This window comes from Equus asinus, chromosome 2 (assembly GCF_041296235.1).
Source record: "Equus asinus isolate D_3611 breed Donkey chromosome 2, EquAss-T2T_v2, whole genome shotgun sequence".
NCBI lineage: Eukaryota > Metazoa > Chordata > Mammalia > Perissodactyla > Equidae > Equus > Equus asinus.
In genome coordinates, this window is record NC_091791.1 from 35,307,029 (window position 1) to 35,332,718 (window position 25,690).

Here is a 25,690-nt window from a genome sequence, read left to right on the forward strand (position 1 = left end):
ATGATTAAGTAGCTAGGAACTAAAGGTTTTTTTTTTTCCTTTTTGCAATTACTGATTATAGTTTTTAGCTGTTTTACCCACCCATTGTTAACTGTGCTGTTTAGGCAATATGCTATCAGACTCCCACTAGGTTCCTATAGATAACATCTCCCTGGAGCCTGGGTCACCATGGTAATGGATGTTTGAGCTGCTTTTCAGGAAAAACCGCTTTGTCCACTCCAGGCTGGTTTAGATCACCAACTCATCAACTGGGCCCATGCAGATGTACAAGAGGCAACCTTTTGATGTCAAGAGGATAAAAACTCCACCTTAGATCATGTTCACACCACCATCTTGTGAGCATGCATCCTATGAAGAGGCATGGAGTCTGACTACACTTGCACACATCATCAATTACCTCACCTCTCCTCACCTCCAATCACCTATCTCCCACCTCTCCTCACCTCCAACCGCTTATCTCCACATTTCAGTCCACTTGCCCCCCATCCTATAAATATCCCTGGGTCCCTATTTTCGGAGAAGCTGATTTGAGACTCATGCTCTCACTTCCTCACATGGCTGCCTTGTGATTAAACTCTCTCTGCCACAATCTCATCATCCTGGTGTTTGGCTTTCTAGGCAGCGGGCAAAAACAAGCCTGGTGCAGAAACAATATTATCATTTCCATTTTATAGATAAGAGTCTTGGGGGCCGGCCCCGTGGCCGAGTGGTTAAGTTCATGTGCTCTGCCTTGGCGGTCCAGGGTTTCGCCAGTTCAAATCCTGGGCATGGACATGGCGCTGCTCATCTAAGCCATGCTGAGGCAGCATCCCACATGCCACAACTAGAAGGACCCACAACTAAAAATACACAACTATGTACGGGGGGCTTTGGGGAGTAAAAGGAAAAATAAAAGCTTTAAAAAAAAAAAAAAGATAAGACTCTAAAACACAAACTGAGGGATTCTGATTTCAACCCAGAGTCCATACTCTTAATCAAATGCTTCCCCACAGAAATGTGAGAGTTTCTATTTGTAAAGAAAGTTTTTTTATATGTATAATCCTGTGCATGAGGTTTACTCTAGTTCCTAAAACACATGCAAAGTTATACTTTGTTTTCCTTTTAATTATTATATTTTATGTATGTTATGACTTACCAGTCTATCAAGTATATGTCTGGTGTAAGACTATAAGATTTGAAATGAAGAAATAGTTTGGAGAGATTTTCTTCAAAAAATACTTCAAATGTTGCAAAATATTTCAACATCTAAAGACAGAAATATCAATAAATTATTAAAGAGTATACTCTGTAAATAGAGAAATTAAATCCTTAATCATAAATTAACAGAAAATCTTGCTTCGCACACCTTTCCAAGTCTTTTCGTCAAGTGTTCATAAAAGTAAAATTCAGCAAAAAGTTTATTTTAGGTCAGATTACCTTAGTGTTCTAATTATTGTTTTTGACTCTCAAAGGGCATTCAGACCACAGAAACTGACAGTCAAAGGAAAATACAATCCTTTCCAAATGTCCATACCATGCTGTGATCCACACGAAAAAAGGCCAGCTGGCATGGTTTATTCAGGAGATTTGCAAATGCAATGAAGGCATCCGCCTCTTCCAAATTGAGAATGAGAACTGCTGCTATGAAGGACATCCCTTGGACCTTCAAAGAGAAAAGCAATTAATTAAAATGTGCTTACAATAATAATTCTATAGTTTATTGCACTCCTGAAAAATTACAAAGTGATATTACAAAGTAGAAATAACCAAGATTTCTCCTTACTTCCAAACAAAGGTAAACAGAGAGAACCTACTAATAATTATGAGTCCTCCCTAATTTTATATTTTTTGTTCATGTGGTGTGGTTTAAAAAGTATTAGGGAAAATTTTGGAAAAAAGAAAAAAGTATCAGCTTTCACTTGCTACAAAAGCCTATTCTCAGCGTACTACCTAGTTTTCATTTTCTTTCAATCTGAAGTCTTTCAAAGTAAAGTACAGAATCACCAAGTTTAATGACAATCAGGTGATTGTCTTCATTCTTATAACACATCTGTCGGAGGTAGAAAGTGAGGAACTAAGAATAAAAGCGATCTATGAGAAGTGCTGCTGAAATTCCAAAAAAGAAGAGTTTGTGGGGCTTGAGATAGTAAGGCTGACTTCCTGGAAAAAGAGGAGGAAGAAATGTGGAAAAACCATTCCAAGATGGAAAAGATGTATGAGCAAATACATACAGGACCAGCCCAGTTGGAGCACAAGATTTACAAGGGGAACAATGGGAGAAATTAGGAAAAGTAGGATGTATTTACGAATTGTGAAAGGTCTTGAGTAAAAGGCTAAGCCAAACAGATGTTTGCTTGTGAGTTATGGGTAGCTATTTTACATTTTTGAGCAGATAAGTAATATGGAACTACTATTATAAAAAATATTCATTCTTACATTAAAAAAAAGTTTATCAAGAACTTCTGGTAGAGATTTGTATAACAGACTTACACAGAGAGACCACTAAGAATATTTGCAATGATACCCCTCTGTTCCCAGTCAAATGTTTTGAAAGGGCTGCCTAAAATCGCTATTTCTACTTTCTCAGCTCTATTTAAACTCTAGTACACTTTAATCTGAATTCCCACTCTGTTACTTTTACTGCACAAATTGGGTTCTTCTATCTGATGCACATATGCACATAAAAAGCTAATTATTACAGCATCAGCTTTTCAGAGAAGCAAGTTATTTGAAGTCTTTTTCTCTTCCCCTATGCCTAGCTAGTACATGGGAGGAGGTCATTTACTCAGATTACCCATTCTCTATTATCTTTGCAGACATGCAAACAGATCTTTCTTATTTTAGGGGATATTTTCTTATTTTATAGATAATCACTATAAAGAAACAGCTTTAATGAAAAATAAATGTGGGAAAGTTACAAAGCTTACAAAGTTCTTATGGTTGAATCTGAGTCCTGGTCTACAGTTTCTGACTCCTCCTGAGATACTGGGAAATTTAGTTTCTCTTCTCACTTCCACTTTTATGGTATGGCCCCCTTAGAGTCCCACCATACTACAGACCCAGTTCACTATACATGCCAGTAGATACAATCCAGGCAAAATAATAGCTACCTACGACCTTGCTTCAAAGGCTACAGCTTGTAGCAGAGGACCTACCAACAGGTGACACTCAAGACTCAAGAGGTTTACTCTACTCAAAAGTAATCCATAACCATTTCCTCACAATGGAAAACTAATACAATTCAACAATCTAAACAAGAGTGGTCTTAAATAGTGGGATAAGCATACCCTGGAGATACAGACTTTCCAAACAGTACACTATACACTGTCATGGATTATTTTAAGGGAATCCATTCCCACATCCTCAATTTACACATGTTTTCTTTTCTTAACATGGTCTAAGAATGTCACTACATTCACAGTAGAAAGTGAAAATCACAGTTCTCATCCATTATAAAACTTACTATGGTGAATTGCTCAGAGGCACGAATTGTGAAACCAAGGGGTAGCTCTAAATACTGTTTGGGAAAAGTCTCTGGCTTTCTGTCATGTATATGAATAGAAATATGACTGAATTCCATTATATGGTAGAATAGAGATAAGTAATAACAATTTTCACTTAGTGACCTCATCTCTTCCATACCACACCTTTTATCAAAGAATACATAACTCTTGAGGGAGAGTCCCAGGAGAACCAATAAAGAAAATAGCAATAGAGATTGATGCCTTTGGATCTTTTAAATATAACTGGAATGTGAACCATTACCAAATCTTTTCAAGACTGAACAAATTACAGATAAGACTTTTACATGATTTATTCACAGATTCAGCATGTTATTCATTAATGCAGTTAAAAACCTGTTTTGTTAAATCACATCATGAAATATGTATTCCAATGTAGTTTATTCTATTCTTTTTAAAGATTTTTTTTTCCTGTTTCTCCCCAAAGCCTGGTATATAGTTGTATATTTTTAGTTGTAGGTCCTTCTAGTTGTGGCATGTGGGATGCTGCCTCAGCGTGGCTTGATGAGCGGTGCCATGTCTGCGCCCAGGATCCGAAGTGGTGAAACCCTGGGCCGCGGAAGCAGAGCGTGCGAACTTAACCACTCGGCAATGGGGCCAGCCCGTATACTATTCTTATCTCATATTATAAAATAAGTTTGATTTGGCTGACTGGTTTGTCACTGAGGCTTGGCATTACCCATTAGGTTATAAGGTGGTCATTTTACATAAATTCAAAGAGCTAAAAAATCTGTGTGCTCTGTAAAATAAAATGAAGAGCTTGCTCATATATTTTTCTTTAAATGGATGATGATACACATAAAATCATTACAGTGTCTACACTTTTTAAAAGACCTATGAGTTTTATTTTTTGTTTTTTTGTTGGTGTTTTTTTTTTTTTTTTTTTGTCAGGAAGATTGGCCCTGAGTTAACGTCTGTACCAATTTTCCTCTATTTTTTGTATGTGGGACACAGCTACAGCATGCCTTGATGAGCGGTGTGTAGGTCTGCACCCAGGATCCAAACCCACAAAGCCCAGGCTGCTGAAGTGGAGCACATGAACTTAACCACTATGCCACCGGGCCAGCCCCAAATACGTCAACATTTAACAAGTGAAAAAATTAAGTTCTTTACAGTTAAACTTATGATGAAAAAATTTAAATGTCAACTTAAAAATGTGAAGGGGTTACATAATGTTTTACAATTCTATTACAGAACACACAAGCAAGACAGTTGAGACTCTGTTCAAATTTCACTTTCTCCATAAGGACTATTGGACCATCTTTAATAACTACACCCTGTCCCATCCCCAAACCTGGCACTTCCCCCCTATACTGTGCCATATTTTTCCATAGCACTTATCACCTTGTAACACACATACAATTTACTTATTTGTTGGTTGTTTATTGTCTGTCTCCTCCTTCTAAATCCCAAGTGTCAGAAAGGGAGAAATCTTTCTTTTGTTCACTGAGGTATCTCAAGTGCCTAGAACAATGCCTGGCATATAGCAATAAGCATGCAATAAATATTTGAGTGAATGAATGAACAAATGTACAAATGAACATGCAAGAAAACAGAGTAAGTTGTACCAGTCACCCTGTTGTGAGGTCTCTAAAATTCTTCTAGTTTAAGACAAAAGTGAAGAGATGAAGGTTTAACGACTTCTAGTTAAACATGGCAAATTTAACACTCACATTTTACCTTGTTCCCTCCTAAATCCAACTAAAATAACAGTTAAAAAAAATAAATATTAACCTAGAAGGACAAAGAGAATGGAAAATAATATAAACAGCAGATAAAAGATGTGAATAGCATTTTAGAAACTGTAGCTTAACTAAATGGAGAATGTTGAGAGGGAAGCCAATAAGCAGCAAGCCAATTCAGCCACAAAATCTGGAAGGTTCAGGAATTGAAGTTATCAGATACCTCTGAAATCAAGGAGTAGGGCTAAAACTAGGATTGGCTGAAAATGTGTAACAAGAGCAAATCTCCTCCCCTATCCTGTATGGACAGGTGCCTATCCTGTCCTCAACCTGGCAAAACATAAGAGATTTGTTTCTGAAGGCACAATCAGGAAAAGGAGGGCTGGGGAGAAGGGGACAAGGCACCACACCAACAGCAGGGGCAAAAATAAAAGTTTACAAATTGAATGGTGAAACCCCCGGCTGCTGTCCAGAAAGTTAGCAGCCAGTCTCATAAGTCCCTGGTAGAAAATGGGAAGATTCCTCTCTGGGTAAGTTGATAGGCCTGAGAAAAAAAAGACATAGAGATACAGACAATTGGGAGCCAATAAAGGACACTTTGATAAGATAGATTAAATATTTATATTTAAAAAAAAGACTGAAACAAATACTTACATAACCAACATCAGGTCTGTAACATGTATACGCCCCTAAGATACTATGTAAGACATCATGATATGGGCCACCCTTAGGAAAGAAAAACGAAATGTCAAACTATCCAAATAACTGTCTCTAAGTTAATTCTCAAATAACATGTTAACAAACTTTAGCATTTCCTAAATAACTAGTTTTAGTTACTATATTTAATCATTGTCAAAAATACTATAAATGCACTCTCTGCCAAGAAGTTTTCTAAAGTATTAATAAAAAAACATTAAATCGTGAACAACCAAAAAAAGCCAAATAAGATCACTTGATGGATACAAGGCTATATAGTTTGTGTACAATTTGAAAGACTTTTAGATTTGGTACAATAAGATTATGAAGAAAACAGATTTTTTCATTTGATATAGTTTCAGCAAAAGAAAACCATCAAGCTAAACTAAGTTTATTAATAATTTTAATCTTAATGGTAAAAATTTTTATCTCATTTTAGCAATCAAAAGATAGAGGAATTCCATGTATAAAAACTTGATTCAAATATAAAGCACATATAAGATGTAACCATTTCTCATAAAGTGTAAGCAACTTCATAAGTCTTTACACAAAAAAATAAACTATTTCTTCCTTTTTCAATAGTAATTCTGAAAAATTTTAAATTTGGGGACAAAGGTCTTTATATTTTAACAATTTACTAGGCAACAATGTTAAAATTCAAATACCTTACAGAGTAAGAAGTAAAACAAAGAAATTCACTTTCATGAAAATACATCAAGAACCTACTACATATTATGTCCTATGCTAACTGCAATGCATTCAGTCAGTGGAATAAAATAATAGAAATTCCTTTAAAATTTTCCTACAAGTTTTACACTTTTTATATACAGGCCTCCAATTTTTATAGATTTTACTTTAAAAAAAATAGCTATGCATTTAGAGAATCTGTTCCCTTGGATTTAAAAGAAAAAAAATAACAGTTACAAGCTAGTTAGAAACCCTCACCTTCTGAAAGATGTAGAGAGATGGAAATGTACGAGATATATCCAACTTAATTAATTCCAGACTGGCCTCCCGATCAGCAACAGATACACCTGCATTTCCTAGGTAGATAAAATTAAAATGATTACTTGGCTATACCAAGTTCAATCTTGTAAACTCAGAATGATCACACAGCATATATGTTACTTAAGGCAAGTTAAGATCTGAAGAGTCAAGACATTTAAAGAAATACCACATAGCTTTTGCTGGAACTTAGCAGAGCCTCTTATATGAAGAATATATCTATATGTTTATCAGAAAGTTATATGGTGAAGGATTTCTGCTTCCACTTTTTACAGAAGGTATGGGAAGACTATTGCTCCAAGAATAACTAAGAAAAAACAAATTTCAAATGTCACGTTTAAAAAAAAAAGGCTTAAGAAAGCTGTGGATACAGAGAGGTCTAGAAGATTTAAATCTCAGACAGAGAAGAGTCTTTCCTAGGTGAGTGGCTATCAGTGGCTGTTCTTCTTCCTGGGGGCATCTGCCAAGTCTGGGCATGGGCTCCGGATTGAGCTTCCTGTAGACAAAGGTACTCTGCTTGGGGAAAGAAACCAGAAGAGATTTTCATGGCCAAATAGACTGACGTGATAAAGATAGGATCTGGAGGAGCCTGAACATATATCTCATTTTCCTCCACGGGACTTGTGCTAAGTGCTAGTGTAGCAAAGAAGGCTGAGCTGGAAAGGCAAAATGAAATCACCAAAAATCACATGGTCCTTGGGAGAGTGTCTCAGTGGAGGGAGGAGCCTGCAATCAAAATAGGACAGTCTTCCCAGCAAGAAATTTGAAACCCAAGATGAACTAAGTCTATCTAAAGCTGCAAACTTGCCCCAACTTAGCTCAGTTACTGACTGAATTACGGTGATAACCCAAATGCCTAACAGAAAAGAGCATGCTTCCTCTGCAGGGGAAACATCACTTTCAGTTTATACATTCTTTTTATACATAATGACTGACAATTTAAAATTTTAAAGGAAGCAGGAAGATATGACTTATAATCAAGGGGAAAAACAGCCAATAGAAGCAGACCTGCAGATGATCCAGTATGGGAAATAACAAACAAGAACATTAACTGTTACAAATACATTAAAGAAAATAGAGGAAAAGATGGATGGAAATGTATGAGATTGAAAGATGAAGAATTTCCGCAGAAAAATAGAGTCTACAAAAAGAACCAGGTGGACATTCTAGAATTAGAAAGTAAAATATCTGAAATTAAAGAGTCATTGGACAGACTTAATAGACTGAATATAGGAGAGGAGAGGATTAGTGAACTTGATTATAGGTCAGTAAAAATCTAAACTGAAGTACAGAAAGAAAAAGAATTTTTAAAAAAGTGTAAGACTTGTGGGACACTGTTAAATGATCTAACATACATGTAATTTGAGTCCCAGAAGGAGAGGAGAGATAGAGCAAAAGTAATATTTGAAAAGACAGTGGCCAAAAAGTTAAATGACAATGGCAAATTATAAACAGCCAGGAAACAAGAAATCAGTAATTTAAACAAAACACTGCTTCTCATTGGAACAATTCTTCATTTACATTCAATTAACTGCTTCTGAAGTGAACTTTTACCATTAATTATGACAAAATGTCTCAGAAGTAAATGCTTATAATTTTAATTTTTACACAGGCATACTTTGTTTTACTGTGATTCACCTTATTGCACTTTGCAGATACTGCATTTTTTACAAGACCTTCTATTAGCAAAACGATAATGACTTACTGAAAGCACAGATGATGGTTAGCATTTTCTATCAATCAAATATTTTAATTAAGGTATGTACATTGTTTTTTTTTAGATATAATGCTATTGCAGACTTAATTGACTACACTATAGTGTAAACATAACTTTAATATGCACTGGGAAACCAAAAAATTCATGTAACTCACTTTACTGTGATACTGCAGTGGTCTGGAACCAAAACCACAACATCTCCAAGGTATGCCTGTACTTTCAATACTTCATAAAAATGGGTTTTAAAAAAATCATCATTTTTTTGTAAGACCATGCTAGTATAAAACTTCTTACATCTTCATCTTTGGACTTTTAGTTTCCCATAAATAGCTGACATAGCTATCAGGTCTCAGGATGATACATACATGAACCCTTCTGGAAATCAAGTCCTCTCTCTAACCTTGTTTAGTCAACTTTCCTCACCCTACTCTTCACTTTTCTAAAACAGAAAAAAGAGTACTCAAGGAATTTAACAGAGTTGTTTACATACCCATAGAAAACTACTATGAAATATGTACCATTTCTCTATCCTAAACCATGTTCATTTTTAGAGTTTTCCTTAGAGGCCAAGAGAATAGGGTTTGCTTTTCTATGAAGTAGAACAAATATAGAAGGAAAAGAGACTGGCAAACAAACAGCTTTTCATTATTCAACAAGAGATGGTTGGATAAATTTACCTAAACTTGGGGGCCGGCCCCGTGGCCAAGTAGTTAAGTTCGTACACTCCGCTTCAGCAGCCCAGGGTTTCACCGGTTCGGATCCTGGGCGCAGACATTGCACCACTCATCAGGCCATGCTGAGGTGGCATCCCACATGCCACAACTAGAAGGACCCACAACTAAAATATACAACTATGTACTTGGGAGATTTGGGGAGAAAAAGCAATAAAAAAAAAAAAGATTGGCAAAAGTTGTTAGCTCAGGTGCCAATCTGTAAAAAAAAAAAGCTTTACCTAAATTTAATAAACTATGATGACAGGAAAAAAAATTGTTCCTGTTTTCTCCAAAATGATGAGGGGAAAAAAAACTGATAAAAGTGGATGGAAAGATGGGGTCTATAAATGAATTAAATAAACAAAGTTTAAGGCACAATAAGAATGATAAATAATATATCAGGAAGTGAGTGAAAGTCAGTGAGTGAGGAGACAGGAGGTCCCAAGTGAGTTGTGAAGATCATCTATCTTTAAGTTAAGCAACAGTTGGCCCAAAAATACTTCACACCATTAGTCTTACTGATGTAATTAAATCCTGGACTCTGGAGTCCAACGATCTGAGTTTACATCACAGCTTCACTGCTTACAAGTTAACTACTCTGAGCCTCAGTTTCCTCTTGTATTATTCAGGATAATACTACCTACTTAAAGGGTTACTAACATCAAGGAAGATAATGTGTATAAAGCAATTTCTACAGGTCCTGACACATGGTAAACATCACACGATGTCTTCAGTAACTGGATTTTCATCCAAAAATTTTTATTAAAAAAAATAACCACACCTTCTGTATTATTTTCTGAACTCGTTTCACTGAAGCTTTTCCACCGTTCTTTTGCTCTTGAGAGGAAGATTTCATAAAGTTCTGGGGGAAAAAAAGAAAAAAAATTCATAAATAATAGGAAAGAAATATATTCACATATTTTTATTTTTACTCTTAAAAATACAGAGAAAAATCCTATTTTAGGTCAGGTCTCCCCTTATGTAGCAGGCATCAAAAATATGGCAAATTGAAGTACCTGATTTTACCAAAACTATCCGTTACACAACCAGAAAGACAGCAAGTAAAAATACTGCAGAGTGGTCATCCAAATAGCTACAATACAGAATATAAGTAAAAGGAAGGAACAGATGCTTCTGCTAAAGGAGTATCATTGTGGAATAGCAGAAACATGATTTTTTGGAGTCAGTCAGACCTAGATTCAAATTCCAGCTCTGCCACTCACTACCTGTGAGACTTCAAGAAAGTTCCGTGATCACTGTGGAACTTCACTTTCTTTATCTGTAAACTGGCGAAAAATAACACCTGATCTTGGGGTTACTGATGATTAAACAAGATAATTTACATAAAGCTCCTGAACCTTATACACCTTCAATTAATGCTAGTTCTTGCTTTTCTTCCCTCTTGAAACTGGTTTCTCCATTATGATATTGCTGTCTAAAGCTACCTAAGCTATCCACCCAAAGCTACCTAAACTTCACACATTTGGTCAGCGGGTCTACATACAGAAATCTCTACCCCTATCTTTTTACTTTAAATGCCTAATCACTTTTTGAGATTATCACTCTGTGCTTCCAATATACAGGATCTCATTAAAACTTTAAGAACAGAAGAGATTGAAAGTATTTTCTCAATTCCCAAAATTTAATTGTCTTTACTTCCTAACTAACCATTACAGATATTTTAAATTACATAAATACAGTAAATTTCAATGACAGAACAGCAAAAACTATTTCTTGCCCAAACACTAACATTTATATATTGCCCAAAATATCAAGAGTAGTTTTTGTTTCCATTAATCTTTTTGAAAGAATTTGTTTTTAAAGGTAATACTGAATAGGATTGTTTTCAAAACTTCGAACAGTACAAACAGTATAGAGTGAAAAATAAGTTTCCTTTCCTCACATGCAACTACACCTATCAGAGCTCTAAAGATGAAAATACGCATGCACAAGTATATATAGAGAGATATAATATATATACATAGATAGACAGATATCTTCCTTTTTTAAAAAAGAAAAAGTGGCAACATATTACATGCACTGATCTGCATCTTGCTTTATCATATTGGAAGTTGTTCCATATTAGTAAAATAAATCTGCTTTAGTTCTTGTTTTTAACAACTGCACAGTATCCCAGTGCATGACTGTACCATAATAAGTATTCTTATATTGCCAAGAATAAGATCATTATAAAAAAGCTGACTAGATATATTTCAAACAGACCCTTACTATTCTGATCTCTTCTCCCTTCTGTTCACTTTTCATTACTACTAATGGTTTGAAAAGAAGAAATTTAAAAAGAAAAAAGAAATGGAACTTAAAACTTCTATTATTTGTGCCCAATTCTATCAATGATTTAAGAGGTGAATATAATTTTAAAATGTAGATATATAATTTTTTTGCAGTTAGGTATCAAATCGAAGTTTGCACTTTTTGATTTCAAACTGATTCCATGCCAGGTCCAGTTTCACTATTCTACTCAACTTTTAGAAATTTCGTGCAAGAAGAAAGGCTCATCAAACAATACATCACTTTGGGAAGCCACAAAATTGATACAATATAAAAATGTGGTAATGCATTTCAAAATATCAAAGGACATCTCGCCAGGGAAGATTTATAGCGCTTTTCTATAAGACGACGACCTGCATCTCAGTTCATTTTCATGCTTGACTGCACATGTCACACTTATTTAATTTTCTATCTACAAATGTAGAGCTTGAAGCAAAGATGTACCTTGGACCCTAACTTTGAGATCAGTGTATGTTTCACTTCCTGATTTTCTGACAACGATGATACTATATACACTCTGAGCAAATTTTACTTTCACTACAATTTTATATTCACTATCACAAATAAGCGTTAGAACAATCCTTTGAGATAGCTAATAATCTTATCCTCATTTTACAGATGAAGAAAACTAAGATTTTTAGATGTGAAGTAATTTGCCCAAGGTCACAAACCTAATATATAGTGGAACCAAGATTTGAACCATGTTTGACTGACTTTAGAACCCTTATTCTTAGTTGCTATTCTCTATTGGTTATAAATTTTATGACTAAAACAAATGCAACAGGTAGAGTCAAACTATTAAGCTCACTGAAAGTAAACAAGATTATCAAAAGTAAATTTACTTTAATTGAAGTTTAGCTTCCTTCCTACCACTAATGAACAAGAAGAGAATGAGTACCCTTCCATTCCTGAATACATAATTATTTAGTAGAGAAAGCCTAAATTACTTTGAAAATAAATGACCCAGTTATGTTTTACACTTTACAAATTTCTAGCTTAATAAAGAACTTTTTGATTACAGTATCAAAAAAAGCCAATAAACCAATATTTTAATGTCTAAGTTATCAGGATACCTAACATTCTAAAGCCAAAGTGCTCAACAAAACTTCAAAGAGCCACCAATACTTCATCACCTCATCTGTAGTCAAAACTGATTGCATGATTCTTGAGATTTTAAACAACTAGAATACGTTCAACAATCCTTCATATGAAGGATTTTAATAATCTAACTGAAAGTCTGACTATAGGTAAATATATTTCCTCTTAATCTGTTCCAAACACAGAAGGCAAAAGAAGTCTTTGTTTTATTTGGAGAGAACACTTAAGTCACGTAGAATGTAACTTTTTCTAAGCTAAATTAAAAACTCTTAATTCTTCCTTTAAATTCTATGTTTAAAATTAAAAACAAAAGTTTGGTTAAAATACTATGTTCATTACAGGATATTTGTGAAAATAATTTTAAATATCATACATGATCATGCTATTCAAAGTTGGCATCACTTTTAAGACTAAAGATAAACATTTAGATTTTTGTATAATTCTCTCCAGTTATATATAATGCAGATTGTTGCTATGAACATCTTTGTAGAAAAGATTTTTACCCAATATTAACTATTTCCTTAGAGTAGATTCTTAGAACTAGAATAAATAGGTCAGATGTCATGGTTTTTGAGGCTTTTGCTAAATATTTCTGACATTTTTATTCCTACTGAATGTGAATAATTCTCATTCATTTTAACCACTTTTAATGTGAGAGACAAAAAACAGTACCATGATGTTCTTTAAACATATGTCTCTGATTTACCTATCACTGGGAAAATGGTTAAATAAATTATAGTACAGCCAAACTGTAGAACACAGTGTAGCTATAGTATGTATAAGGTACACTTGTATGTACTGACATGGAAGGATGTTCAAGATAGATTATAGTGTAAAAAAAGCAAGCCATAGAATAATCTTATGGCATAAACTCCTTTTTGTGGGGAAAAAAATAAAAGGAAGAAAAACGGAAACCTTAAAAATTATCACACTTTTACATATATACAATGGAATACTACTCAGCCATAAAAAAGGACAAAATCGTCCCATTCACATCAACATGGATGGACCTTGAGGGTATCATGTTAAGTGAAATAAGCCAGACAGAGAAAGATGAACTCTGTATGACTCCACTCACAGGTGGAAGTTAACATATAGACAAGGAGAACTGATCCGTGGTTACCAGGGGAAAGGGGGAGGTGGGGGGAGGGCAGAAAGGGTGAAGTGGTGTACCCAAAACATGACTAACAAAAATGTACAACTGAAATTTCACAAGGTTGTAAACTATCATAATCTTAATACAAAAAATTATCACACTTTTTTATGTGCAAAGAAAAAAGATCTGGAAAAACATACACCAAATTGCTGACTTGTACTTATAATAGGATCAAGAGCAAGAGTTTGATCCTATTAGGTGGAAGAGGGAGGAAAAACATACAGTTTGTACTTTACTATTGCTTGACATTTTTTCAATAAATATGTAAAGAAAAATTTTTAAGTAACAGTAACAATATTTTACATTATTATACTAGAGTTCTTAAGTCTTTCTGTGGTGCCATTGTCTAGCATTGTCATTATCACTCAGACCGATTTAGTACCTTTCATTATTAACTCTTTTATATTTTCCTCTATTTGATATTATCCTAATTTTATTTTTATTTTTTTAATTCATCAAAACTACTCTACATTTTATTCTTATCAAGTTTTAAGAAGCTTAAGAAAACCAAACTACTACTCCTTGAGACTCTTACTTTTTTTTCTGTTTTTCAAACTTTAAAATTTTCAAATAAAAACATTCCAAGAGTGCTGGTTTGAGCACAGATGTAGGAAAAGAAATTTCTAGCCTTCCCTTAATATTTATGTGTTTATTATATTTATTCAAAAAATTGAATAAAGGGGAAACCTTTCCATAATTAGATTATTTTACTTTTCCTTGCATATTTTTATTATTCATCCACTGCTACCTAAATCCCAGAAGTTTTTGCAGTTACCTAGCGTTAATATATTTGAATGTCAAAAATATTATTGATGGTTGTAAATTAAAGGAAAACCCACAGATCTTATTTATACAATATGAAATATAGTGACTTACTTATTAAATCATATCAGATTTTAGAGGGAGGTGGGGAATGAAGCATGCTCTTAAAATGACACTATACATGGTATAAAGCCTTTTTAAACAGCCAGTCTACTAATCTGCTTTGTAACTCTGGAGATGGCTATTTGCATGTGTGGGAAGAACTGAATATAGAATACAAACCAGGAGTGATATTTAGTTCATTTCCTACAGCTAGACTCCAAACTTTCCCACGAACACTAGGGGGCAATCCCTGCCACCACAATTCTCGAACTCTTCTCGTACTACGCCTAGAATTAAAGGGGGAGAAAAAAGGAGAAAGTTACTTTTTATACCAAAAATACCAGTTGCATGATGGTTTACCTAGTCTATGGCCAAGGGATTGAATGATTTTTAAGAACATAGAGACGCATTCTTTCCATTGGGCTCACGCTTTAGGCAACAAAAGACTGAAAAATATATAGTACCCTAAAGGAGGGATGATAGTAATTTAAAGGGAACTGCCTTCTATAGCTGCCATTTACACTAAGAATACAATGAAAGAATCAAAAATCTGTGGACAGATAGAAAAAACAGGATGAAAGAAACATAAAAATTTGTTGTCAATTCAGTACCAAAAACAAAATCACAAAGTATTTACTATGGGTAAGGCTCTAGTTTTTGAGAGGCAGTGTAGTATGCTGAAAGTGTGGGCTTTAGAGTCAGAAAGACCTGAGTTCAAATGTGGTTTAACCATTCATTAATTGCATAACCTTGGGCAAATCACTTAACCTCTCTAACCTTGAGCTTCCCTATAAAATAAGTGGGAGTAAAGGTTCTAAGAATCAAATACCATTACTTATGTAAAGAGCCTAATATAATATCTGTCAAACTGTGCCAATATTCAACAAATTCCCAATGCATATCCTACACTAGGCATTGCAGAAGACATCACCTACCCTCCAGTCTAGAGGGACGACAAGGCATGTACAAAAATATCATCAAGAAATAAAAGGCAAAGTACAGCAAGAAGTATATTAGTCTCAGAGGATAATGGGACATTACAAAAAGGAAAGATCATATATACCATATTCTCTTGATTATGAGAGAAGTACATTGAAAATCACTTTAATATTCAACATTTAATAAATGCATCTCACAATAAATGTACACATTTAATTTATTCTTTGCAAAAACCTGCTATTACATCAATAGTTAGAATTAAGAAAATACGGTAACTGAGGAAATTAAAAGTTTCATAGATCAGCTAGTATTTCAGATACAACTCAGAGAACACGTGAGATTCTGACAGGCATAGAAGGTGGTCAGTAAGGGAAGTGGGTAGTAGAGACTAAGGGATTTATAAAAGCAAAAGTACAGAGATAAGGACAAAATTTTTCAGACCTTGATTAATAGCATAATTTAGCCAAAGCATAAGATACATGCCAAAAGTAATAAAAACATAGAATTGGAAACATGAGATCTTTGGAAAGAGAATGGAATTCAGGAAAAGGCTGTTTTACTTACATTACTTCCCAATTGGGCAGTATTTCATTGATCCAAATTACCATTGCACTCGCAATATTTTCTTCCTGTTTAAATCGTTCTTTCATTATTTTTTTTCTTTTATGTGCTTCTTTAATTTCTGTTTTAAACAAGTAAAAATTATTTCAATACAAAACAGCTAGATCAGAACACCCCTCTCCTTTTACCTAAGCCTACAAAAAAGGGTTTCTCAAAAAGAATATTCTGATAATAGGAAGGAAGGAAGGGAAGGAGGGAGTGAGAAGAGGAAGGAACAAAGGGGAAACAAGGAAGGAGGGGAAAAAAGAGAAAGCAAATAAACTTGATTAACCTAATATTCTACAAAAGTAAATGAAATAAAGGTCAGAAAAATAATTTAAATAGGTTACTATATCACATATTCTATTTATACTTAATCAATGAACTGAAATGTGTCATGAATTAACAACTACGTAAAAAATAACTGCGAGCAACTAACCAACACCTGTTTTTCATAAAAGGGGTTTATGAATTTCCTCACATAAAACCACATGACATTAAAAAATGATTCTGCCAACAGCACTATTATGTGAACACTTTTTAGTATGATATTTCACTTTACTACTTAGACTAAAATTAAAAAATCCCCATAACACGCACATACTCACAACACCCTTCTGAAAATCAGAAGTCACAATTTCAGAACAAGAGATGCTTCAAAAATAGAGAAGTGAGTAATATATACACAGTTACATATAATTTTACAACCAGTGGACATTTCAGAGATCAGCTAGCCAAACTGTTTTCTAATTGTGTTTCACATATGCCTCAGAAACCATCTTAAAAAGCAAGGAGGAGGCCAAGCAAGCAGCTCCACTTTTTTTTTATGTATTCAGATTCTATGTAAGATTTCTTTGGAGAGGGTTCCACTGCTTTAAAAAAACTGTTGACAGAAGGTCTTGACAGCCTAGAGCAAGGTGACCTGCCCCACCACACACCCTTTACAGAAGTGAAAACTAACATTAGGTCTATCTAGAGTGTCACCATCCAGGTAGTGTCAAACTGGATTAAAGTTGTGACCTTCTGATTTCTCAATTAGATGTTATTTCTGTCATATCCTGTTGTTAGGATCTTATCTATTTATCAATATCTATCTTAAATATTAGTCAAATAGTAAAGTCAGAATGGAAAGTCAACCAAAATTTGCTGAGTATGTTAGAAATATTTTGAATTCTGTATAATAAAATAAACTTAACCAATGTTTAAATAATTAGGCCCTTTAGAAAGAGATAAATGGCCTTATGTATCCTAGGTTTACTATAAAGTTAAAGAATTAACTTCATTTCCAAAACAGTGCCACAAAGTAGAACTGTAGACCATTATAATATCCCTTAAGTCAAAAGAAAAAATATCAGTTGTTAATAAGGCATATGTCTAAAAACATATACAGTTGTGTAGTATTTTCTAAAAATGTATCCGAAACTAACAGTGGTTAGTAAATAAATAGTTAAATTATCCTTATGTTACATTTTTGGTTGGAGAACAAAATCAATGAATAAATGTATGAATTTACACACATCAGAGTACATACATTTATATGCCTGTCCAAATGATACCACTGGGACTACAGAGAGACTTCCTAAGTCACAAAAACAAATTTTAATTCCAAAGCATATTCTCAAAGCCATATAGGAAGTTTTCTTAAAATGTTAAAATTATTAATTTACAAAATATCAAAAGCCTAAAACCTTTAAAAGAAGTGAATTTCATGAACAAAATCTTCATTTATAAATTAAAATATGAGTAGTCCAAGATTTATGACTACAGTTACAAGATCCCTCATAGACAGTCTGCTGCCTTTCTCCTCATATTAGTTTTGTAAAAGTACTCACACAAAAACTATGATCCCAGTATAGCATTTTATTTATTTTTAAGAACAAATTTAGTTAGAAAAATAAGAAATCAGCATCATGTTAAAGACAGACTTGATTAATTTTACCATCTACCTTTCTGTTGAAATAAACCAACAGGTTAATTTCCTGTTGAAATCAGTAAATTAAATATACCAATTGGAGTTAAATTTGATACCTCGTTTTTTAGCCTCAGCCACCATCTCATCATATTCTTGTCGGTGACGTAAAGCTTCTTCCATAGATTTGGCAGGAAGATTTCTGGAAAAAAACAATTTTAAGTCAATTTTTAAAAAACTAACCTTTAAATGTAGTGACTTCTTCCTTTTTATAGCCAGATACAAATAATTTTGAACCTAATCTTCTTATTTCATACATTAAGAAAGTAAAAGGTTGAAAAGAACTCTGCATTTTAGAAAAGATCGAAATCCAGGTTGCTAATATTTACTAAATATACGTTATATAGTTATACGTCTTATTATTTTTATTGTGATTTCATTTTGTCGAAAATGAGTATATATATACTCTAAAACAAAACAGTACACAAATAATAACTGGCTTATTAATTATTCTACATCTTGGTATCCCCTTCTTCAAATCATCATAAATGTAAAAACTCTAGTATACAGTAGGTATTCAATAGTTATGCTGCGAAGCTTAATGGCCCATATTGTAAATATCCTATCAATCTTCGATAGTTTAAGGAAGAGCAGAGCTTCAGCACTACAATTGCTAAGTAACTATGGGCTACACTGTGAATAAGGCATAAAAACAAATACATATACAGACTTCTTTCTGTTTTTCAAAAAAAAAAAAATCACTCATTTTGTAGTCATCTGTTTGGAGAAGCAAATAAAAAAAGAAGATTCCTCAGTCTTGAAAATCAAATGCTGAGTGAATATAATCAATCAAGAAATATTAAACACCCCACTCAGCACTCTTACTCACCATAAGAAAAAGATAAGTTTTATTCCTATCTCTTATGGAAGTGTCAATTAGTTATGTGGTCACGACAAGAAAGCACTGATGAATATCTAAGAATATCATGCTAAAACACATAGTATAAACATTTCCTGCTTTTTTCCAAAGGTATCACAAAATAAACTTTGTCGTCTTTCACTTGTATTTTTAAGGATTTCTACCATTTTGTTTGGTACTAATGTTTATAATAATTCAGTGAGGAAGCTAGAAAAGAAAAGGAGCTAGCTCTATCTATTAGTGGTTTAAAAAAATAGTTCTATAAGCATCAGTGATTGAAAAAATAGAAGAGATTCATATCAACACAATCGGCTTGTATGGACCCTTTTATCTTCCTGTTCAAGGCTGTCTTTACTGTGAGGTGGATTAAGATAGGAACAAGCAGAGAGAAAGTTAACAAAAGCATGTAACAAATTATTGTAATTCCTATATTTGAAATCTTCTGAGACTTCAGATGATTAAATGCTATACTTGCTTCATCTGTAAAGAAGTTTCAAGTATAAAAACCTATGAAGTTGATGATTCTGGATGCTTCGGCAAATTACAGGGGCTAAGAAAGGAAAAGTAGCACCAATTCACAAACTCCTTTTGCAGGGGGAAATGCCTCCTCTCTCATATTATCACTCTGGCCTCTGGAAGAGGAAATTTCCAATATCAATTCCATGCTAAGGAAAAACTTCTGCCTCTTTCCCCACCCCCTCACAGTTGTCACCTCATAGTTGAAGTAGTGGTGCTACCAGGACCTGGGTGCATTCAGAAACAGAAGAAACCTACAGATTACACAAATCTCTAGCTTCTCAGCCTGTGAATGGATGGATGTTAGCTGGCTCGAATCTGCTAAGAGAGTATTCTGAGGGAGATAAAGCAGAAAGTGTCCTTTAACACTCACGTTGCACCCAGGTACTCTCATCTGGCTTTATCCTCAATAAAATTAAATTTTTCCTTTTCATCTATTCTCTATTATGTATTTCCACTTATTGAAGAGAAGGAAGGAGGAGGGATGACCGATTAGGTACCCCAATGTTCCAACACCATGGACAGCCTTTGTTTGTAGGTTTGTTTTAGTTACATCAATGCAAGTCATACAAATCACTTGCCCTCAAAAAAGACACCTTCAAATTTAAGAAGGTAAACAAAACTTTTAATTAACCACAGCATCTCAAAGCTGAGTGGAACAACAGCCATCAAGTTGAGTCTCTATATTACAGATGAACAAACTCATACAGAAACAGAATAAAAGCTACAATATTTACTATAATTAAGATACAAACTTCACACAGTCAATAGTAGAGTGGAAAAAAAGTACTTCTTTCAGTTGTTTATACATTTTTGGTACACTAAGATCTTCTCATAAAGTTATGATGTCTAGTGTATTATTTCAAGTTCCAATTTCATGGAACTGCTTGTACAAATTACAAGAAAAAATTTATAAAGCAGATATCACTAAAAGTTGAAGAAGTCAACAAAGACTTAGTAGAAAAGAAAAAGCCTAACCCTTAAAGGATTAGGTAGGTAAGAAGCAAAAATAAGATAACTGCACTCCAAGTGAGGATAATAACATGAGCAAAGGCATGAAGGTGGGACTTAACAAGACAGCTCTGCTTGTAAAATATAGAGTATGGTGCAAAGAGAAATCTGTTCCATTGTCTAGAACAGAACCTTTTGCATAGCAATTTTATAAACTCCTTCTGGGAAGAAATTAACATTCTTGGCAAAAAGCTTAACCCATTTTGGATGAATTTTAACAAATTTAAGAAGGCTCTTCTGGGAACTTAGTTATCGACCTACTCAGCTGACTGACAGTCAAGAGTCTAAAGATCTTTAGGGGCTGGCCCCGTGGCCGAGTGGTTGGGTTCGCGCGCTCTGCTGCAGGCGGCCCAGTGATTCGTTGGTTCGAATCCTGGGCGCGGACATGGCACTGCTCATCAAGCCACGCTGAGGCGGCGTCCCACATGCCCTGGAAGGACCCACAGCGGAGAATATACAACCATGTACTGGGGGGCTTTGGGGAGAAAAAGGAAAAATAAAATCTTTAAAAAAAAAAAAAAAGAGTCTAAAGATCTTTAACCAGGTATTCTTTTTTTTGTTATCTAACCACTCTTTGAATTGGCCTGGTGCATTCTCCTGCTGGAAGCAAGACTGAAATAAAACATTGACATGTTGTCATAACTAAATTTCTGAAAAGTTCGTTTTTTTACCAATGGAAAAATGAACATGAACATATTCACCAAATCCTAAAAGAAGAAGTATCAAGATCACAGTTCTTTAGCATGAAAGGACTGTAACAAGAACAAAAAATAATGTACTTTTATGTCCAGCCTTTCTTCTCTCACAATGTCTAAAAACTATTCAACCTCTGCCTGTTTGGCCCCAGCTTCTTTTATTATGCTCATCAGGATAATTAATGGGTGGAAAAAGCTGCAGACCAGGAAAATGACAAAAGGGTTAGTAATTTTTACACTGGAAAGAAAGAGAAGTCCAGAAGAAGAAAATTAATAGATCCAGAGAGCCCAAGAAGGAGAAAAGGAGTTAAGAATCAAGTGGTCTTGCTTTAGGGAAGGTGTGCAAATCAGAGGCAGTATTTTGAAGAACAGCAGTTTGTGGAAGGCTGAGATGGGAAGCACAGAAATGGGAAGGGAAGAATTTCAGGTGTTTTTCTGGATATTAAGAATACTATGTTCTTGGGGCCAGCCCAGTGGCGCAGTGGTTAAGTTCACACATTCCGCCTCAGCGGCCCGGGGTTCACCAGTTTGGATCCCGGGTGCAGACATGGCACCGCTTGGCAAGCCATGCTGTGGCAGGCGTCCCACATATAAAGTAGAGGAAGATGGGCATGGATTTAGCTCAGGGCAAGTCTTCCTCAACAAAAAGAGAAGGATTGGCAGCAGATGTTAACTCAGGGATAATCTTCTTCTTCAAAAAAAAAAGAATACTATGTTCTGTTTTGTTCAATGATCCAACAAATTTTTCTATTGAGCAAATACTGTATAACTTGTATATATGTGTGAGTGTGTGTGTGTGTTGTATTGTAATAAAGACTGCTTGCCACGAATGGAAAGTTAGTAAGACATGGTTTGTATCATGAATGTATTTTCTTTTATTTTCCCCCCAAGTAATTTTATTGAGATCATAATGGTTTGTAACAGTGTGTAATTTCAGGTGTACATTACTATTTATCAATTTCTGAATACACTTCATCATGCTCACCACCAGTAGTCTAATTTTTGTCCATCACCATACATATGTGCCCTTTTATCCCTTTCGCCCACCCCTCAACCCCCTTCCCCTGTGAGAATACTAATCGGTTCTCTTTATCCATGAAGAATACTATATTCTTAATAACAGTGAAACCAACTGGTTGACAGTAGTTACATGGCATAAAAGGCAAGAACAGCTTAAGGACATATTAAATGTCAAGAAAGGAAAAATCATTGCTGTATCATGTTAAGATAAGGCAGAGGAGGGGTGAAATAGGAACAGATATAAAAAGCCAAGATTTTATGTTTCATACATTGGCTCACAGAGACTTCTAGAAAATATGCATACGGCTTAGACATCAATAATATATTCTTCCTTGTGAGTTTTAGGATATACGACAGAGATTTAAATTTTTTTTAAATAAATACACTGCTATATTTAATTTCTTGATATCTTTTGTGTGAAATAGTAAGCAAAATTAAATTTAGCTTTAAAATATAAAGTGTGCCTGACAATCACTAGAATACTTACGACGGTCGATCCTCGAGAATCAGGGCAGTGGTAGAAAGAGGCTCAAATTCAAAATTCTTACGTCTTGAAGACTGAGGTGGTGGTTTACAGGTCCTCCCTGTTCGTGCTTCATATTCCTAGGGTATATAAAAATATACTTTATGCAAAGACTTTTCCAATTTTCAGTCTATATTATTAAATCTGTATCATTAAAGATATTATGCTATAATAAGGGACACATACAATTCATACCTTAATTTGATTAAAATATCAGGCAGACAGGGAAAAAACGTCACTTTTTTTCCCTGAAGCAATCTAAACTATGAATTTATACTGCATATAAAGTATCAAAGTGTGTTAAGAGGGGGGAAAACAGAAATAAACTACATTAATGAGGAAAGGTTTTAAGGAGATGTTCTTGACTGCCTTCTACGGTATCAGCTATCCAAATCCAGCTTTGAATAATCTACCAGCAGATAAGCCTACTTTCTACACCCTCAGCCAGATCAACTATGGAAATGTTGACACAAGATAGAGATAATCTCATTGTAATGCTTTAAAGATCTCTCTCAAGGGTAACACTGACCCTCTAATCAAATGCCGGTTTTGGATTTCAATCTACCTTTAATCTAACTACTATAATCTACCTACTTACTCTAAATTTAAACAACAATTCACCAATGTAGCTTATCCAAAAATATGTCCAAAGATTGTCAAATACTTCACTAAAATTAAGAAGCTGTTACTACAGTATTTTTCTAATTCATTTCAACTGATAATCTCATTTAAAGAAATGAAGTTGGGGCCAGCCCTGTGGCCGAGCCGTTACATTTGCACACTCCACTTCGGCGGCCCAGGGTTTCGCCGGTTTGGATCCTGGGCACGGACATGGCACCGCTCACCAAGCCATGCTGAGGCAGCATCCCACAGAGCACAACCAGAAGGAGCTACAACTAAGAATACACAACTACGTACTAGGGGGGCTTTGGGAAGAAGAAGAAGAAGAAGAAGAAAGAAGAAGATTGGCACCAGATGTTAGCTCAGGTGCCCATCTTAAAGGAAAAAAAAAAAGAAATAAAGTTAATTTGACATGATACGTTCTCGGTGGACACATTTCAATTTCTACATCTGAACGTTTTTCATCAATGTTCACAAACTTCTGCTTAAATTTATTTCTAGAAATTTTCCAAAGATCAATAACAAGCTTACTGGCTTGTAATTTCCAGGACTCACATTTTTTCTCTTTCTTAAAAATAAAATTAAGCTAGTGTTCGATCATCTCCAGGTAACAAATGTATTTTTCAAGAACTCCTCAAAGATTTACTCAGTGATTTCCTGAGTTTAAGTCTGCATGCCCACTGGCAGCTGGAGAAGACATTAATTTAAATGAAGAAAACTAAATGCACTTATAGTAGTCAAGTGTTTCCCTTACTGGCTGCTTTCCTACAATGGCATATAATTCTTTTTATATTATTATTATCTTTTCCAACTCAAAGACTTTTTCTCTTTACTGAATCAAACAGCTATAAAATACGAATTGATGGTTCCACTTCTCTTAAAAATTGGATGATCTTGTTGAAGTTTAATCTTCTTATCTGAAACATTACTTAAAAAAAACCAATCTGTGTTGTCTTAAACATTTTCTATAACCTTCAGCTTACTTTATGGTTCCTGACACTGTTTATAAAGGTCTGTATCTATTGTTTTATAATTGTCTTTAGTTCTGCATCTCCCCTTCCAACTACTAAATCTATGCTGTTAATCTGAGAATTCCTTTGCATAACTGCATTGCATTTTTAGAGACTTCTTTCTCATGTAAGCTCATTTTTATTAACTACCATCCCAATATAGCCTTTCAGAGTCAAAAGCCACAGGGGTCACTCATTTCTTTTTCTTTCGCAATTTTCGTTCCTAATATCTAGGATACATATGTAGTTTCCACTTATGATCAATGGTTCTTTTCTTCATTAGAAACTCAAGTGTAACAAATCCTCTTTTCTGCTAATGTTTTTCTTATTAAAAATAGTATATAACAGACATATATGAGATTTGTTATCATTTAAACGGCATTTTGTTTTCCTACAATGTGACCTGGCTTTACTGCTAGACAGAATACAACCAATATTATCCAAAGCATAAAGTATTTTCTATGTAAATAAATGCCAGTGCAAAGAGAGCAAAATAAGACTACTAAATCAATATATTAATAATAACAAGCAGCATTTACTGACACTTACACTGTACCACGCACTGTTTTAAACACTTAACACATTTAATTCTTGAATCAACCCTGTGAGGCACCTAGCTCACACTAAAGGAAGCTGAGGCAAAAAGAAGTGCGGTCACTTGCCAAAGATTATAAATGGCAGGCAGTGTAGCTCCAGAGCCTGGCCTTTTAATGATCTATTATTTTACTACATTAACAGTCAAGTAGCTATCTATGACAATTTAAAAGAATGAGATAGACAAAATCATTCAGTGAGAGGCTGATGGGGAACTTTAAAATGGGTAGATCAGGCTGGCAATACCTCAATCACTGATCCATCTAAAAACATCACAAGAAAGGACCACCAGTAGTATGTGTTTCTCGTTATGATGCAGTATGAAGTACATACTGCCATTCTTGAAACATTCCTGCCAAAAGAAAAATCAAACTGAAAAATGATTAAGCCTCTAGAACCGTGCTCTCCAAATGGTAGTCCAAAGAAGCGATAACCTATTAAGTCATATATGCTTAAATATACATAGAAAAATACCAAGAAATCTGAACTATTAAGAGGTTCTCCTCTGGAGGGTTGGACTAGGAAGGAAGGACATTTGTTTTAAAATTATTCATCATTGTTTGACTTTTCTTACAAGAAGAATTAAAGTAGTTTGTTCTTAAGAGAGATCACT

General features: G+C 34.4%; 1 protein-coding gene across 4 annotated transcripts in view; it reads right to left on the reverse strand.

Moving 5' to 3' along the window:
• TBC1D12 (TBC1 domain family member 12) overlaps nucleotides 1-25,690 on the reverse strand; it is an 83,359-nt gene that overhangs the window by 5,519 nt on the left and 52,150 nt on the right. For all 4 annotated transcript variants that reach the window (XM_014864677.3, XM_014864680.3, XM_070486883.1 and 1 more), the window contains 9 exons: nucleotides 22,817-22,932; nucleotides 18,288-18,370; nucleotides 16,224-16,341; nucleotides 14,901-15,007; nucleotides 10,095-10,175; nucleotides 6,824-6,921; nucleotides 5,837-5,908; nucleotides 1,514-1,642; nucleotides 1,136-1,245 (listed from right to left, as the gene is read on the reverse strand). In XM_014864677.3, the coding sequence (XP_014720163.1) occupies nucleotides 1,136-1,245; nucleotides 1,514-1,642; nucleotides 5,837-5,908; nucleotides 6,824-6,921; nucleotides 10,095-10,175; nucleotides 14,901-15,007; nucleotides 16,224-16,341; nucleotides 18,288-18,370; nucleotides 22,817-22,932 (914 nt within the window). The remainder of the gene's footprint in view (nucleotides 1-1,135; nucleotides 1,246-1,513; nucleotides 1,643-5,836; nucleotides 5,909-6,823; nucleotides 6,922-10,094; nucleotides 10,176-14,900; nucleotides 15,008-16,223; nucleotides 16,342-18,287; nucleotides 18,371-22,816; nucleotides 22,933-25,690) is intronic.